The following is an 18,267-nucleotide window of genomic DNA, read 5'->3' as shown; positions in this document are numbered from 1 at the left end:
AACCATATATCACACTTATGATTTATTAAATGGTTTAGTCCAAAAATCACTCTTATTAATTGGTAGTATGTGGTTCCAACAAGATAAACTCCTCCTCATAATTCTAGAAATAATATTAAATATTTAAGATTCAAAATAATTTAATTTCTATCGAGGGTCCCATAAACTGACCACCGCGATCTCCCGATATTACACTATTGGACTTTTTTTCTAGGGATTCCTTAAATGTGAAATTTACTCAAAGACTTTTCAAAATGACGAATTGAAGGTCGCAGTTCGACTTGAAATAAGAAAGATAACTCCAGAGATTTTAAATAGTGTTATGGAAGAAATTGTTAACCAGTGTTCTTTATGTTTGGAAAATGAGGGTGAAATATTTAAACATAAAAAATAATTTAAAACAATTTTTTGTGTGTTTATTTTCTTGTTTACTAAGTGACATCTAAACAAATTAGTTTCAAAGCCACTCATGATGTCAAATAAGTCATGTTATGTTGGAAAAAGGAGAATGAGATTTTTGAATTAAATCATTTAATAAATCATAAGTGTAATATATTGTTGGATTCAGAAAAAAAGTAGAATTTACTAAGCGCAAAATATAATAAGATTTGTTGACTATTTAAAAAAACAAAATTGATGATGCTTTCTAAGAAAAGAAACGTCTAATCGAAAATCTAAGAACACCATCTTGTAGAGCAGAAAAAGTGGTAACGAAAATGTGAAATTTATTTTCAAATATTTTTTAAAACAAAATTAGAAAATAGTAATAAACGAATTGCGAAAAATCGGTTTTTCTTAAATAACTTCGGACCCATTCAGAATTTTTCAAATTTGAAGACGTGATTTTGCAAAACACAGAAAGACGTAACTTTTCTCTAATTTAACCACCTCCCTACTTCTTATGGTTTACAAAATCCCTATAAAGTGTATTCTTATTCGGGACAGCCTGTATATTTTTACGGCAATGCACATTACCAAGCATTTTTTGTGCAAAAAATACACAAATGATATTTCATTGCGCAGCTTGCCTTTTTTTACCGAAGTTTAATTTTCAAGATATTAAACGCGTAATCTTTCTTATCGAACGAAAATTGTTCTTCAAAGTAAGCAGTTGAAAAATGAATTAATTGTTAAAGTTTGACTTTCACGTAATTTTGGTGACAAAGTAAATATATCTTAATTTTGTTTTATCGTAAACTTAATTTGAAATGTTTTGATTGTACAGGTACGGTTAAAAATAAATTTTCTACTTCACTAACGATATTTTCAAATTTGGTATTTTGATTTTGTAGTTCGATTTCCTTCTGATTTTGCTACAAAAAAAACTACATCTTGTTTTACTCTGAAATGGATTTAGTTCACTTTAGGCATTCAAAATTATCACAGTTTACAGCTCTGAGTATGCTACGCTGTCAAAAAACACTTTCAAGATACTTCAGGTGAAATAGTTCTTATCGTTTTTTCTTTCACTTCAACAGAAACATTTATTTTTGTACATTTCATCGTTAGCATAACCCCATATAGAAATCTGAGGAGTTCAAGTCTGGCCGTTTTGTCGGCCACTGTATGATAGCATGTCTCCCTTAATAAAAGTAGATGTTATCAAATACTTCACAACAAAAAAAATAATGATAAAATGTTAAGACTTAAATAAATAATTTCGTAATAAAATATTTCAAAAACTCTTTTTTGATAATCTTTAGATATTGCTGCATAAAATATCTCTAAAATTCTACACAGCATTCAATTAGAAAAGAAAAACTGGGTGGTTCTTTAATTAGATAACATAAAAATATAATTTAGCATCTACTATACTTTTTTCGAAAAATTAATGTGCTTGCATAGATGTAGTGAGCACTATCAACAAAAGAGCAAACATTTACAATGAAAAAAATTATTCTTCGTGAAAATTTGTGAACTAGGGACGTTCAACGGCTACACCGCATTTAAAGGATTTCCAACGAACTCTTAAATGTTATATCTTACCGCGCAGTTGTTTTTCTATTTTTTCTAGAAAGTGATCAATTTCAATATTTCTAATTATACTCCGAGGTACTAACTTCATTGAATCCTTTTATAAACATATGTAGATTGTCAGCTTCACGAGTGACGCACTGCACCAGCAGGTTATTAAACATTTTTAAAGAAAAAAAATGGTACGCTATTAGTTTTTACGTCATTTAGGTTAAGTTAAGTTAGCGGTGCACATTAAAACGGATTTTATTTTTCTGTTCGAAAATGATGAGTCATTCAATAAAAACTCAAAAAATCTTTCATCTTGAATGAAACGAAAAATAGGAAAAAAAATTTTCCCGAGAAACCAGTAGCGTACCATTTCCTGTAAAATTCCATTTAATATTGATATAATATTATTTTGGGAAAGTGATGAGAAAAAAATGCCATTTTTTAAAAACTTTTTTTATATTTGGTAAAAACTTTATAATATTCTTATATTTTATATTTTTATATATTTTTGTTTTTTAAGAACGATCGAACTTTGGTTATGAATAACTGTCAAATCGAATTGTCAATTTGCCGCGGTTTTTAAAATTCATATTTAATAAAGTCTGATATATCATCATGAATAATTTCACGCTTAAACAACGTTATCAAATTGTTCAAATTTACTTTGAAAGTCAATCATCAATTCGTGAAACGCATAGAAGACTACGCGAAGTATACGGCATACATAGACGTACATTTGAACAAGCCATCCGTCGCATTGTGGATAAATTTCATACCACATACTCTCTACAAGATATAAAAACACCACTACGTAGAAGGAATGTACGAAATGAAAGAAATATTGCCACTGTAAGCGAAAGTGTAAATGAGTATCCAAAATCATCAATTCATCGTCGGTTGCAGCAGTTAAGGCTCTGTCCGTCGACTACGTGGAAAATTTTGCGGAAAAATCTTGGCCTGCACCCATATAAGATCCAGCTGGTGCAGGAATTGAAGCCACAAGATTACCATTTGCGTCGTTCTTTTGCTGTTTGAGTTTTAGAACAATTGGAAGTTGACCAGTTTTTTATCGCAAAATTTTGTTTAGCGATGAGACGCACTTTTGGCTTAGCGCATTTGTAAATAAACAAAATTGCCGAATATATAGGAATGCCAATTCAGGAGAAATTCAATACACCCCGTTATATTCAGAACAATGTACCGTTTGGTATGCTTTATACGCTGGTGGCATAATCGGCCCTTACTTCTTTAAAAATGACGCTGGAGCAAACGTTACGGTCAATGTAGAACGTTACCGGACCATGATCAAACAATATTTTTTTCACAATATGAACCATATTGAACCAAACGAGATATGGATACAACAGGATGGTGCTACGTCTCATACGTCGAATAAAACTATCGCCTTACTGCAAATAAGATTTGAAGATAAACTAATTTCGACAAATGGACCTGTTAACTGGCCACCCAGGTCTTGTGATTTGATACCAATGGATTATTTCCTGAGGGGTTACATCAAGTCATTGGTTTGTGCAAATAAACCAGCAACATTTGATGCCTTAGAAGCCGATATTGTTCGTGTTATTCATGACATATATCCACAAATGCTCGAAAGTTACTCAAAATTGGGCTGAACGAATTAAATTTCGTCAGGAACAGCCGCGGTGCCCATATGGCTAAAATTATTTTTAAACATTAATGTCACAAAATATAGTTTCAAAAAAAAAATGATCCAAGATGCCTTTTGTACTATTTTTTCAAGTTTGAAGTTCTATCATTCTTAAAAAAATACCCGTTATATTACTGTATAAAAAGTCAATTTAAAATTGTTAACAAAGTAGACCATGGAATCCTAATGTTCTCTACTCATCTTTGTACAAGTGTTAGGAAGATGAACACTATGAAATTTTCATGGCTTAGTACTTTCTGTGCGCTCCTTATTAAAAATATTTAAAGATATACAACATTTCAAATAATGTATAATTCAACATTGAGTTCAATAAAAAAAATTATACAACTAAAAATTTGAATTTGAAATGCAGAAATCATATTCATTCTGACTCTTTAAACTCAAATTTTGCTCGTTGCATAAGTGAAGCAAAGCGACAAACGCTAATGGACAGGACAGTTCAGATGCCACTTTCTCATCAAGAAATTGCGGCAGTTGCTGGTACATTTGAGAAAACTGGATTCGTTTCACTTGTGCCGATGTGTCCTGAAAAGAAGAGAATTTTCTTAGTGATTTTAAATCAGAAAATAGTTCCAAATAACATAATGATGACACGAAATTGGCTCGTATGGACAGCAATACTAATATTTACAGAATGTATTATGATGTGTGTACCTACTTTATACACACACAGATGCCTGATGAAATCAATAAGTAATAACGCGTATTGCCGGGTTGCCAAATATCCTCCTTCCTTTTTACTTGAGTACTAACGAAATTTTGCATAAATGGTGTTAACACCTTCCTAACATGTCTATTCATACTCTCTAATAGGTTCTTGTTTGTAATTTCTCACGGCTGGTTAACCACAACAGGCTAGGTTGTTACAATGACGTAGTGGAGATCCTTCATGAATTTCCAGCAGATGTATTTTATAAACGAATCCATAAAATGGTAAAGTTGATGTCCGCCTGTGGTTTCCATGTTCTATTCTTTTTCCTTCTTTTCCAGGCTACGCCCGCATGTGCATATATTTTCTACGCTTTAACACGGAGTAAAACCATCCTGATTTTAACATCTGTACATGAGCATATCATTTGTACTAAGGCGCGCCACTAACAAGGATAGTGCTTTTTCTTACTTGTATACATCTATGGTTGGCACTAGTGCTTTTTAAGTATCAACTAGAGTCTTACGAATTTAACATTTCAGCACATTCCATCTATATAACCATTAAAAATCGGCTATTGCCTTATTTTTCGGTTGCAATGAGAATTCAAAGTTGAAAAATATTTTATGGAATTCATTTCATTCATCGACAGAAATTATTAATAATGCTTGGCCTAAACATGTTTTTCTATATTTCTCTATTTTACTTATTAATATTAATAAATATTAAATTTATTTTATTTACCTTTTGCCAAAAAATTATACGACCACAAATCATTTAGTTCAGGCAATACAATCACATGCATGGGCAGTAGCAACAAATGGTAACTAATTTGAACGACTGTTAATAATAAGACGATGTTTGGTTTTGCTTTTTTACTGTTTAAGACAAATTTATATATTTTATGATATGCATTTTTTACTAACAGCCTTTCTTCAAAAGACGACGACAAAACATAATGTGTAGACTAGACTTCACGTAAAATGTATTTAAATAATGATTATGAATTTACGATTTATTATCATTTTTCATTAGATAAAAATATATCACTCTTTCAATTTAGCACATATCTGAGCCGTAAATCAGGAATCAATTAGAAAATGTAAATATGCTCAAAAATAAACTTACAAATTTTTTTTTTTGCGATAATGCACACCACACTGATTCCTTCAGTTTCTTCATATCTATCTTCTTAGCTCTGGTCGCGTAATGCATAAAAGATTGTTGCACCTGCAAAATAAATTCTATTGTACTGCTCAAAAACCTTTCATCAATTTAATTCATTCTAATGTCTCGCAACGATTCCTAAATATTGCAACAAACCGTATAAGGTGCATCGACCATGTTATCGCCGGTAAATTCTGAAGCATACTCGTCATTTGATCTTGGAAATGAGCAATCCATATCATCGGAGGGGTTATCTGTATCGCCTTCATTGTCATGAATATTTTCCTAAATAACATTGCAATTTAATAAAAACGAGTTTACGTTTAAATTACAAGAGGTTCAGTTAATAATATGGGACAGTCTTGAAAATTATGGGTACCTACGTTAAAATGCCTTTATGAAGACTTTTTACTACCGTTTAAACTGAATACTCTGCATATTATTACATTTTTAGAGTTTATAAAGAATACTTAACACACCTCATGCACACACGCAATAGGGAAAATTTTAAATTACCATATAAAACATGTTTTTGACTGAAACTAAGAAAATAAAAATGTTACAGTCATTTAAAAGTGTAAATAAAGCTAAAATGAACACACTGTACATTTCACGGACACAAAAATAGCTAGTGCTATAACGAGGAAGCAATAACATTTGTACGGTAATACATTTTTTTAACTGGTTTGCCACGTATTCGTTGTGCCATGACGCATTTTATGACCCCATTTTATCCCATTTTGCTATTGAAGCCCCAGCTCACAACACGTTACTATTAGTCTCAGTAAAAGGTTGGTGTCACTGGTTTTGAAAAATTTTAAAATTAAACATCGAAAAACTCGCGGTCAACATCCAAACGGTAAAATTCGCGCCAGTCTGACTTATGCGAAATTGAAATGAGAAAAATATTCGCCCACGACATGAAACTTTTCTGTCATTCTAGGGAATTTTAAAATATTTTTAAATTGATTTTAAAATGTGATTTTAAGTGTCAAAATTAGAAAACGCTTAAATACTTACCGATTGTGGAAGACAATAATGACTATCGTTGGGATCATCGTAGTTGTAACTAGATACACAATAATCCACTTCATTTCCCAACGGTTTCTTTTTAACCACTTTCATAGTAGGGATGGTGCAAAGATATTCCATATTTTCTATCATTTTTATAGCGGCAGTGTTGCGCAGAGGCATCAAAATCCTGAAAATTTTAAGTATTTTAACTAACAAAAATTTTCGAAAAGAATGAGCCTAAACAACACTCGCTGATTAAAATCAAATATTACTGTGAGATGGATTGTATAATCGATACTACAATACAGTACTAGTGTCCCCTTATCACGATGAACCAATCACAGACTAATTACAGCCGTAATTTACACTAGTGCAAAAATACCGGTAATTTTCCTGGTCATCTATGCAATCTTGCAATCAACTGATATAACTCAATCTTGTAGCCATATTCTTCAAGGATGTTATTCACGAAATATTCTTCTTATATAAAATTCGTGCAACGAATATGAATCCATAATTTTCATCGCATTTATTATTTTACCCTTCAAAATACTAAGGAGATAGATTTATTTAAATAAGCACAATCGTTCCGCTACTTTGTTAGAAGTTGAATGACATAGATAACTCATTTATTCAAAAGTCAGCCAAAGCAAACTTTAAAAAAATATATCAGAAAGTGAACACAATATAGAGGGTACTTTTCAGATAAATCACTGCATAAATTAAGTTATTTTTTCAGGCGATACTTAATAAATTTTAATTTCAAATTGCCAAACACGGAATAAAGTTAGTGCCAAAAGTACCTTACGTCGGACCTGTTTAACAAACATTCAAAAATTCATAACGTCACCTCAAATCGTTTCGGTTATTGCGATTAAAAAACCATCTTCAGGGGCCACTGTTTAAAAGGATTTAGCTCCATTGAGATCCGTGTGCCGACCTATCTTTATATGAAATTTGCCTATTTTTTGCCAAACACAATCACCCCATAAAATATCTACATCTCTTTTTACGACACCTTGCATACCGAGGCTTGATTAAAAAAATCCATATTTTTCTTTTTATTTTCATTAATATGTGATTGAAAATAGTGGTGCATTATACACTCAGGTTCTGGAGTACAATACTGTGACTTAATCATTAAATTTAAATTCCTATGGGCAGTGCCTGAACTTAAAACATCAGAGACATAAATATTTCACAATGGAAATGATGACGACATTGTGGTCGATTAGCTCTCTAGGTAAATAATGGCTCACATACCTGTCACTATTAACCTATTGGTTACCCATTTTTGGAAAAAAGGCGAGAAAATATACCTATTTAATAAATAATGAAAAAAATAGTAAACACTACGCTACAAAGCATTTTTTATCTGTCTGGAGCAATAGTTTATTTTGGCGATATGGACACCTTGGGTTCGCACTTTTTTCTTCTCGACAGAAAAAAAAAAAATTTCATCTAGATATGTAATCTTCTGTTTCAAACGGTAGCAGACGATAAAGTTCATAGGATTAATAATCTCTGAGACAGCCAGCAAATGCATACGTTTTGAAACGAAAGTAAAATTATCGTTACAAAGGAAATGTTCAAAATGGAAGTTACAAGGTATTCAAAATAACTAACTTTCTAGTATCAGCCACAACACATTTCTTTTTCTTTGGCCTCGTTCCTTTGTTATCAAAATCACTGGGCGTATCGTGATATAGTGCCATCCAGTCAAATGGCTGCGGCTCAAACTTTCTTTTCGAAGGTTTCGTTTTTCTTCTCTCTTCTTTTCTGTCGTTTCCTAAATATAGGATAAGTTTTATTAGTTTTCACCTTTTATTATTGTTTATACAAAATGTACATAGAATATAAGAACCAAGTTTGCCATAAGTTTGTAATTTCAGTTTGGGTTTGATTTCATCTTGAACAGTCATATTGGAAATTACCTTTTTGTTCCAATATTTTACGGAAAACACATTTTTATTAAGGTTTTTATAAGGTAACACACGTATTATTTATTTTTTATACGTCCCTCATATGACGTTTCACCTTTTTCATAATAGTCATTAAAACGGAGACGTAATAAATCTCAATTTTCCAAAGCAACACCTTATAATATTTTTTTCCTTTCAGATTTTCTATTCAATACTGAACATATTTGAGAAATCTGCATAGAATCTAATAACGTAAAAATATTAAAACGCGTTCTACAAGGCACTGTGGCAATTGTTACAAATAACTTTCCCCGGTTATTGATTAATATGTTTATGAATATAGGAATTAAACAGCACTTCTTCCCACTCATTTTTATACTGTTTGCATTATCCATCATAAACGTTAAAACATAGATATTAGGTCGTGTAGTATGAAATGAGTAGATTCTCGAAGTGCCACATTCAACTGCGAATAACTTCACTCTAAATCTATATTTGGACTTGACTTTTTTATGTGGAAAAGGCACATTCTTCCTCTTTCGATCAGAGTTTAAAGTGTTAAAAATTATTGAAAACTTTTATTTTTATAAACATTTTTGTGCAGCCATGCAAAATAGTGAAATTCGTGTGTTAATGAAATATGAGTTCCACCGTGGAACCACAACAGCTCAGACGGCTCGCAATATTAATGATGTGTTTGGTACTGAAGTCACTTCACAGCAAACAGTATCTCGTTGGTTCATGAAATTTCGTTCTGGCAATTTTGACCTGAACTAACCTGAACAAATGAACCACGTGGACGACCTGAAACTCAAGTGGATAACGATTATCTGAAAGCTGTGGTGGAAGCGAATCCACGTCAAAGTGCAAGCGAATTATCGTTAATATTCAGTGTAACCAAAAAAACAATATTGACTCATTTGGCTGAAATTGGTAAGGTGAAAAAGCTGGACAAGTGGGTACCGCATGAGTTGAGCGACATACAGAAAGAACGACGTCTCGAAGCTTGTCTTTCTTTGTTGTGCCGGTATAATAACGATCCATTTTTGAATCGGATTGTTACTTGTGATGACAAATGGATCCTATATGACAATACCAGACGTTCATCGCAGTGGTTGGATCAAGATGAACCACCAAAACATTGTGCGAAAAAACATCTTCATCAAAAGAATCTTATGGTGTCCGTTTGGTGGTCCAACGCAGGTGTCATCCATCACAGCTTCATGAAACCTGGTGAATCGATTACGGCTGATGTCTACTGCCGACAACTGACTGAAATGATGAGGCAACTGACGGTTAAGCAGCCAAGATTAGTCAATCGAAGCGCACCGCTATTGTTGCACGACAACGCTCGGCCACACACCGCACAAGTCACCTTGACCAAGCTACAGGAGTTGGAATTGGAAACTCTTCGTCATCCACCGTATTCACCCGACTTAGCACCCACTGATTACCACTTCTTTCAAAATTTGGATAACTTCTTGGTAGAGAAAACATTCAACTCCGACGAGGCTGTCAAAGCTGCCTTCCAAGAGTTTATCGACTCCCGGCCTGCAGGCTTTTACAGCAGGGGAATCAATGAACTTCCCGTTAAATGGCAGAAGTGTATTGATAATGGTGGTGCATATTTCGATTGACAATAAAAACATTTCATATGAAAAAAAAATGACTAAAGTTTCAATTCAATTCTACTCATTTCATACTACACGACCTAATACTATACTGAGTGACAAATAAAGGTAAACACCCAGTGTTTGTATTTTTATTTCAATAATATTTTACAAGCTAATGTGTTTTGGGTCCAACTACAATTGATACCATTTTAAGCCCTATTTGCACAACAATCTGCCCTTAAGTTTTTTTGTACTATTCCGTGTTGTAAAGAATTTGTCCCTACATTCGTAGCTTGACCCTTGATTGTTGAAAATATTGTTGCTAAGCATTCTTTAAAGGCGACTGCTATGCCTCGACGTAACCTTAGGAACATTCCTCAGCTTAATGACTTTGATAGAGGACGGATTGTAGGGTTACGAGAAGCAGATCTTTCCGTTAGAGAAATTATGAGAAGAACCAATAAATCCGTACGTACCATTTTGAGATGTTATCAAACATGGACGGAAGAAGGTCGTCAACACAGATCTAGGGGGACCACGTCCTAGGAGAACAACCGAGCGCCAAGACCACTGCCTTAGCTTTTGGCTCTTAGAGACCGTTTTAATACTACTCGAAGGATTGTCCATCAATAGTTTGCAGAACACGGATGCGTACAGTATATCGTCGGATACAGAGTTTTGAGCTGTTTTCTTTTCGCCCCCATTGGGTGTTGCCCATCACTCCCGAGCATCGACGTAACCGTCTGCAGTGGAACAGAGAAAGACAACAATGGAATCAGGAATAGAACAGTGTTGCTTTTAGTGATTAATTCTGTTTTTGCTTATGGATGTATGATGGTCGTGCAAGGGTAAAAAGGCGACGTGGCAAAAGGCTTGATCCACAGTTCGACGTGGAAAGGCGTGTTCATCATACCATAGAAGTAATGGTATGGAGTGTCATTGCATATGGAAATAGATCACCTCCAATCTTCATTAGAGGTAACATGACAGCCCTTCCTTATATTCAGGAAATAGTGGAACCATATGTCTTATTATATGTTGCAACCATTCAAAACGATATTTTCCAACAAGACAATGCCACACCACATATGACTAGAGTGACGCGAGAACTCATGAACCAATACTATGTTACCATTTTACCATGGCTGTCAAGATCACCTGACTTATCCACTATCGAACACGCATGGGACATGATAGGTCGCAGGTTGTTGAATTTAGAGCATCCCCCTTAGACATTGGCAGCACTTAGGCATGAGGTAGAGGTAGCCTGGAATGAAATACCACAAGATGCTATAGACCACCTCATAAAAACAATGCCAAGGGGTCTGAATGAGTGTATAACATACAGAGGGTTTTCGACACATTATTGAATAGTTCCATGCGGTGATCAACCGATTTGTCTCAAAATGTTATCTAATCGTTGTTGGGCCCAAAACACATTAGCATGCAAAATATTATTGAAATAAAAATACAAACACTGGGTATTACCTTTCTATGTCATTTAGTATATTTTCAACAAATTAATTTTTGAAATATAGTAGAACCTCAATTATCCATGGTCCGGTTATCCTTTTTTACTTAGTTAACCGTGTTGATGACCTATTTTGCTCCACGGTGCATTTTTCTTTCTAACCCACTCGATTAACCGGATTTTATAAGAAATGTGTATTCGCCCTTACAAATACTTATAGAGATAGTTGCCTCCAACGATAATTCATACATGTACAAGAAATCAATTTCTTTGAGTCATTTACCGACACTTAACATAACTGAAAATATCGACACTTAAAAACTGAAATCCTTTTCATCTATTTACCGATCCTAAGAAATTGAAACCCCGCGATACGGGGATGTATACTGATCGAGTGTCAGCTTGTCTTTGTCGGCTTTCGCGGGTATTTTTACAGTTTAAAAAAATTGTAATCAATGTATGAATTGCCGCTCGAGGCAACTAGACTTCCCCTACTTTCTTTATGTTTGAATTTTGTTATTTATCTTCGTTGAAAATGGCTGCAAAACGCAAGCGAGTAATTTTAAATTTAGAATATAAACTAAAAATACTATAATAAAAAAATACGAAAAAGCCGAAAGTGTTTCTGCATTAGCAAATTCATACAATATCGGTGTTCAAACAATTCGTGCTATAGTAAAACAGAAAGACAAGCTTTTGAACACCGCATCATCAAGAAGTTTAAAAACAAGAAAAGTCTCAACTTTTGATGATTTAAACAAAGCAATTTATCAGTGGTTTAGGCAAAAACGTGTAGAAGGCCATCCTGTATCTGGACCATTACTTATAGAAAAAGCGAAATGGTTCCACAATAGAATGAATTGAAAAACCATTTCAAGCATCACAAGATTGGCTCCAACGATTCAAAACACGTTATGGAATGTGGCAATTAGAAGTTCAAGACGAAAAACTAAGTGCAGATAAAAATGCGGCTGATTTGTGTCTTGTTAAATTTAAACGTTTGATTGATCAACATAAATGATGTCCCAAATAAGTCTATAACGTGGATGAAACTAAGTTGCTATGGATATAGAACGTTTTGATTCTGGTCACAAGTCAAGTAAGAAAAGATTGACGTTGATGCCGTGTTCAAACACTAGTGGGACACATAAACTGAAACTATTGTGTATTGGAAAACCGACAAATCCACGATCGTTTAAAGCATGGACGAACCAAAAAATTTTTAAAAAGTGATTTTTTGAAAAATTTATTTCTGCAGTCAAGTTTAAGCTCAAATCAAAAAACTTACGCATCGTATCCAGATAAAAACATTTTGAAAACAAACGATGGTCAAATGTTTGTGAAATATTTCTCAAGTGGTGTAAAGATTCTTTTAATGTTAAGGTTCTATTAAGGTTGATTGCTATAAGTGGTCAAATAGAAAGTTACATATGCCCTTTTTATTCAAATAATATACAGATGTTTGAAAAAATAGGCAGTTAAAATGATGTACGTCTGGAGCACATAGGTATTTAATTAAATATTAAAATGATTTGACATATGTGGTTTAAATTTGATCCACCGCTGCTCTAACAATTGAAAAATAGTAATTCACTCTATTGACCACGGCCACCAAAAGACTTAAACGCTAAATTTCCCTACTTAACATCTCTAATATCTAACCTATATTACTTTATATTAAGTGAACAACTTTCGACAAAAATAAGGGTTTATAATAAACTTACCACCCTGGCAATTTCCATCTGCAAAAACGTCATGAACTGACCCGTCGAGTTCAGTAATTGGAATCCCATTATCATCGAAGACGACTTCGTCTAAAGTAGTGGAATTTGTAAGTAACCTGTGAAATAAATTATGTAGGAATTATATTGTTAAGTATCCAAAAACAATAAATTTTTAACACGGAAAAATAGGTAACATGTTGATACGTCATCGGACAAAACGAGTTTTGTACGAATTTTGCACTGAATGCTGAAAAACAGTGCATTTGGAACGATCTATTGAAAATTAAAAAAAATATTAAATACAGGGTGAATTTTTTTTGGTGATTAATAAAGGAATCTCGGAAACTAAAAATGTTACGAATTCCTTTAAATTGGGAGAGAATTGCAGTTTTATTGGCATTTGCATCAGGGAATGAGACAGGAATTTATCTTCCAACTTGGTTTATTGATCAAATGCATCATGTAATTTTTGACAATAAACCGAATATGAAGATAAACTCGTGCCAAGTTGATTAGTGCCACAACCCTTTAGAAGGCCAATTTAGAACCACTCTTTCTATTTGAAACAGTTCGTGTTTTACTAGATATTTTAGAAAACAAAATTTTGTCGATTTCTTTAAATCGATCTAGCTGACCTACTATGGGTATTGGAAAAAAGTGTGATTCTGAATAATTCTTATCTGCTATGTTCTATACCTATGTTCAATATTTTTGAATATAATGTATAAAATTTCCCATTTTGTCATAGTTTAAGATCCAATAGTTTGCAAATTATTTATCATCACGAAAAGCATTTGGCACTTCCCGATATCAGTTTTGAAAGACTTATCATAAATAAATATTTTAATATTTTATTTTTTGAAAATTTGAGAATGATTTAGCGAACACTTTTGTCAAATCAGTGGGAAGTTGAAGTCGATCTGATATTAAACCAAATCGATAAAGGCACGATTCGACGCGTTCTTTAGAAAAATACAACAGGATAAAACTCTCTACACTGATTGGGAATTCCATGAATGGTAACAAAACAAATTTAAATACCATCAACCAAGACCTAAACTTAAATAAATGTAAATTACTCATTATTTTCCTCTGGGTCCCACAAATCAAGTCTGAAATCCGTGAATGGTGCACATAAGTGGTACTGGTTAACAAGTCTTATGTCGGCTGGAAATTTTTCACTGTCACCCGAACTTACTGGCAAATCGCTCCCAATTTCCCATCTCCACCCTGGTTCTTTGCTCCTATAAAAATATTAATACATTTATTCCCTTATAATAGCTCAGCTCAGAAAAATATAAGGCAAAACGCAAACATAAGTACAATAAACACACAACAGAAAAAATAAAATGCATGCACTGCAGTAGTCATACTCACACAAACATAAATTTATAACCTATAGGGTCAGTGGGAACTTTGTTTGTAAACAAATTTTCAGTAACACTCAAGTTTGGATCTTCTTTCGCAGAAAAAATTGCCGATTCCAGTCTGGGTATTTGACATAGAAATGCTTTTGGATCATCGTGGACAGTGGATTTTTTAGACCCAATTATCAAGGCGCGCTTTTTCCTTTGCTTTTTCTTTTGAGCTTCAGATTTGGATGCGTTGAGATCTTCAGCATTTTCTTGAAACAATAAACGCAATGTAGAAACGGGTTAACAAGTCATTTTAACATGAATAATGCAAAACAGGAAAAAAATAATATGGGAAAATCTGAGGTTTCCTGTCTCAGATGCCTCTAATTTGGCAGGGCCAACTATTTGGAGAATTTCCAGTAGGTAGCGTAAGTCATAATCAACTCCGGAAGGAAGATACCGTCTTAACATCCATGTATGCGGCTCCATATTAATAAGACAGTCACACCTGAGGTCGTTGTATTGCATTTTCAGAACCTAAGAAGCTGGCAACAACTCAAACGCGCAAGATACATTGTATAGTTAAATTTTTGGTGCCTTTTACAAATGTCCATCAACTTGACCAGATGAAGAGGAACCTGCACCTCGTCACCGAAGCATCGAAATGGTTACTATCCATACACGAGGGTATCTGTAAGGTACCATATATGTAGGGAAACCTGTAAGGTTCACTATATGTTTGGTAAAGATCTACAGGGAAATACTAACAAGAAAGGAATTTACAAAGTTTGTGGCGATCTATCAGGAGAGACTTAAATGTTCTCGGAAAGCCATAGAGACGCTAACAAACAAAATTTTTTACAGCCTTGCAGTTTCCATCACCAATATTCTGATAAGAAGGATCAATGAGTGATAATCTATAGTGTACGAAAACAGTTTGTGGTGTTATACAGTGATATTAGTACGCAAGAAATCTAAGTATGTAATAAGTATTAACAATGTGGTCAGTGATCAAAATCTGTAAATGTGTTAAGATTATTATTCCTCCTCTACTGGAAAACCTGTATTTATTCATGCCCAATATATTAATGTAAATTGTAAATACAGTAGATTTCGATTATAACCAATCTAAAAAAATGCAACAAAATGGGTTCGTTATAACCGTTTAACAAAAAAAAGCTACAAATGTGAATCTTTTATTCTTTAATTAAAGTTGACTCATACACATCAATCTTTACTTAAAAAATCTGTAATTTTTGTTTGCACATGCTTACTTGAAAAATACATTTTATTTATATAATTTTCAACATTGTAAAAATTGTTCCATATTTCTGCTGGAATAGTATGTGACTCTAGAATATCCTAATTTCTGACATTTTTGGACCATTTCATGAAGAGAAAAAACAGAATAGGTAGGGTCTTCATCAGATTCATCATCGGCTTCTTCTATGTCAGTAAAAATTTCTCTAGCTAATATGTTATGTTTATTAATTCTGACATATTCTTCAAAATTGAAATTAAAAAATGTTTCACTTTCTAGCGAGTGTTGTCCCTCAGTACCGAAAACACAATTGGAATCGTCTGCGTGTTTCTCTAACCATTTAGACAGTGGAAGATCATCTTCTGCGTCGAACTCATTTTCATTTTTACAAAACCTCCACATGCTTAAAATAATTGAATATGGTTTTACCGCTGACTTGCTGCCAAGCCATAAGAATAAAATTCACAGCATCCAGAAGATTGACTGAAAACTTTCTACCATCATCCATTGCTTCAATTACTTTCATCAAGAGAATTTTTCTATAATAACTTTTCAATGAATGAATATCACTCTGGTCCATTAGCTGAAATTTTGAACTTGTATTGGGCGGCATAAAAACCAATTTTATGAATCTGAGATTTACCTTAGGGTGAGCTGGATAATTATCGACTAGTAGTATAATTTTTCTGTTTTTTAGCTTAATTCGTTATTCCATTCTTGAAGTTCATTAGCAAAAATTTCCGAAGTCATCCAATTCTTACTGTTGAACTTATATTTTACGGGTAATTGTTTGGTTTTAAAACATTTAGATCTAGAGAATTTACCAATAATCAGTAATTTACTTTTTTCCCGTTCCATACCTATTTGCGGCTACTAGAAAAGTAATTCGATTTTTCCATAATTTTCCACCAGAACACGATTCACCCACAAACCACAAGGTTTTATCAGAGGTTAATTTGAAAAGGAGGCCAATTTCAACGATGTTACAAATATTATCGAATTCATAGCCTTGTTGAACATTTGGCTACACATCAGTTAACCATTCATTACTTACATTCACGTTAACTGCAGCAGATTTTATAACAATTTTACCAACAGTAATACTATGACGTTTTTTTTTTTAATAATTCTATCCACCTTTGGAACATAAAAAATCATTAGTTTTGATTTGCCGGCCTATTTTATTTGCTTTTTTAGAATATAGCCTATTATAGTCACATTCCTTTTTTGGTTAACACATTTTTTGGCACACATGCCTTTTTTGATTAAACCACAATAAAAGACCCTTATCCACTTCCTCATGACTAGAACATCATGCTGTTTCTAAATAGAACCAACTGTGGATTTTGAAAGTTCCATATTTTTATAAATATCACTTTGTTCCATATTATTTTTTTGTGTTATTTCATATTTCTGTTTTAAAGAGATCCTTTTACGTTTTTATTTGTTTATTTTTAACACTTTCGCACTTACGAAATGCAACTCGTATAGTAGGAAATATGAGCTGAAATGTGGAATGCGCAGTAGGAGAAATAATGCATACAGGGTGTTTCCTAAATGTTAGGCAAAAATTTAGAGGGCTATTATCTAAGTAATTTTAAGAATTTTTTGTCCTTTGATGATTTTTGGAAAAATGCTTTGTTTCCTAGATACGAGGTGATAAATGTTTTTCATGAAATTTATTAAAAGCTACAATAATTATTCAAAATAACTGCCGCCAGCTTAGATGCGCGCTTCTAATCTTCTCCTCATTGACAGCCGAACTCTTTCAAAAATACCAGAACTGTTTTTTATTGAATGGCACCCATCAATTATACGATTACTCAAATCTTCCAGGTTTCCCACTGGATTATTGTAAACTAATGATTTTAAATGACACCATAGGAAATAGTCCAGAAGGTTCAAGTCTGGGAATCTAGCTGGCCATAAGTGAGGTCCATCACGACCAATCCAGCGATCTCCATATGTCTCCATTAAAAATTCGCGAGCAATTCTACTAAAATGCTCTAGTGCACCATCGTGCATAAGCTACATAGCATTTCTGGTTGCCAATGGTACACCTTCAAGGAATTCAGGAAGAGATTGTTCCAAAAAGTTACAATTTACTAGTGTTGTTTTCAAGATTCACACTATCTTGCTACGGTTATTTTAACCATTTTAATAAAAAAGAAAAAATAGTCAATAAACATTTATGGCCTTGTATCTAGGGAACAAAAGATTTTTCCTAAAATCGTCAAAAGACAAAAAATTCTTAAAATTACTCAGAGAATAGTCCCCTAAATTTTTGCCTAACATTTAGGAAACACCCTGTATATCGCGGAATTACCAAATTGTGCCTGTTATCTTTAACGAACAAAACAAAGACTATACAAATGAAGTTCTAATTTTCTTCACTAAGTGTCAATACTGCGCCAATTGTTTTATGAATGCGGTTTG

General features: G+C 33.2%; 1 protein-coding gene and 1 pseudogene across 2 annotated transcripts in view; one reads left to right on the top strand and one right to left on the bottom strand.

Annotated features, from left to right (window-relative positions):
• Window positions 1–2,533: 2,533 nt before the first annotated feature.
• Window positions 2,534–18,267, bottom strand: part of LOC136417624 (condensin complex subunit 2-like) — a 27,115-nt gene continuing 11,381 nt past the window's right edge. For both annotated transcript variants that reach the window (XM_066403399.1, XM_066403398.1), the window contains exons 5-12: window positions 14,593–14,839; window positions 14,295–14,459; window positions 13,216–13,331; window positions 8,112–8,274; window positions 6,492–6,672; window positions 5,628–5,756; window positions 5,433–5,534; window positions 2,534–4,180 (exon numbers count right to left, since the gene is read on the bottom strand). In XM_066403399.1, coding sequence (XP_066259496.1) covers window positions 3,983–4,180; window positions 5,433–5,534; window positions 5,628–5,756; window positions 6,492–6,672; window positions 8,112–8,274; window positions 13,216–13,331; window positions 14,295–14,459; window positions 14,593–14,839 — 1,301 coding nt within the window. In that variant the 3' untranslated portion in view covers window positions 2,534–3,982. The remainder of the gene's footprint in view (window positions 4,181–5,432; window positions 5,535–5,627; window positions 5,757–6,491; window positions 6,673–8,111; window positions 8,275–13,215; window positions 13,332–14,294; window positions 14,460–14,592; window positions 14,840–18,267) is intronic.
• Window positions 8,829–10,123, top strand: LOC136417625 (histone-lysine N-methyltransferase SETMAR-like; annotated as a pseudogene).

The sequence above is a fragment of the Euwallacea similis genome, chromosome 29, assembly GCF_039881205.1.
Source record: "Euwallacea similis isolate ESF13 chromosome 29, ESF131.1, whole genome shotgun sequence".
NCBI classification, from domain to species: Eukaryota; Metazoa; Arthropoda; class Insecta; order Coleoptera; family Curculionidae; genus Euwallacea; species Euwallacea similis.
This window is presented reverse-complemented; position numbering and strand designations above follow the sequence as displayed.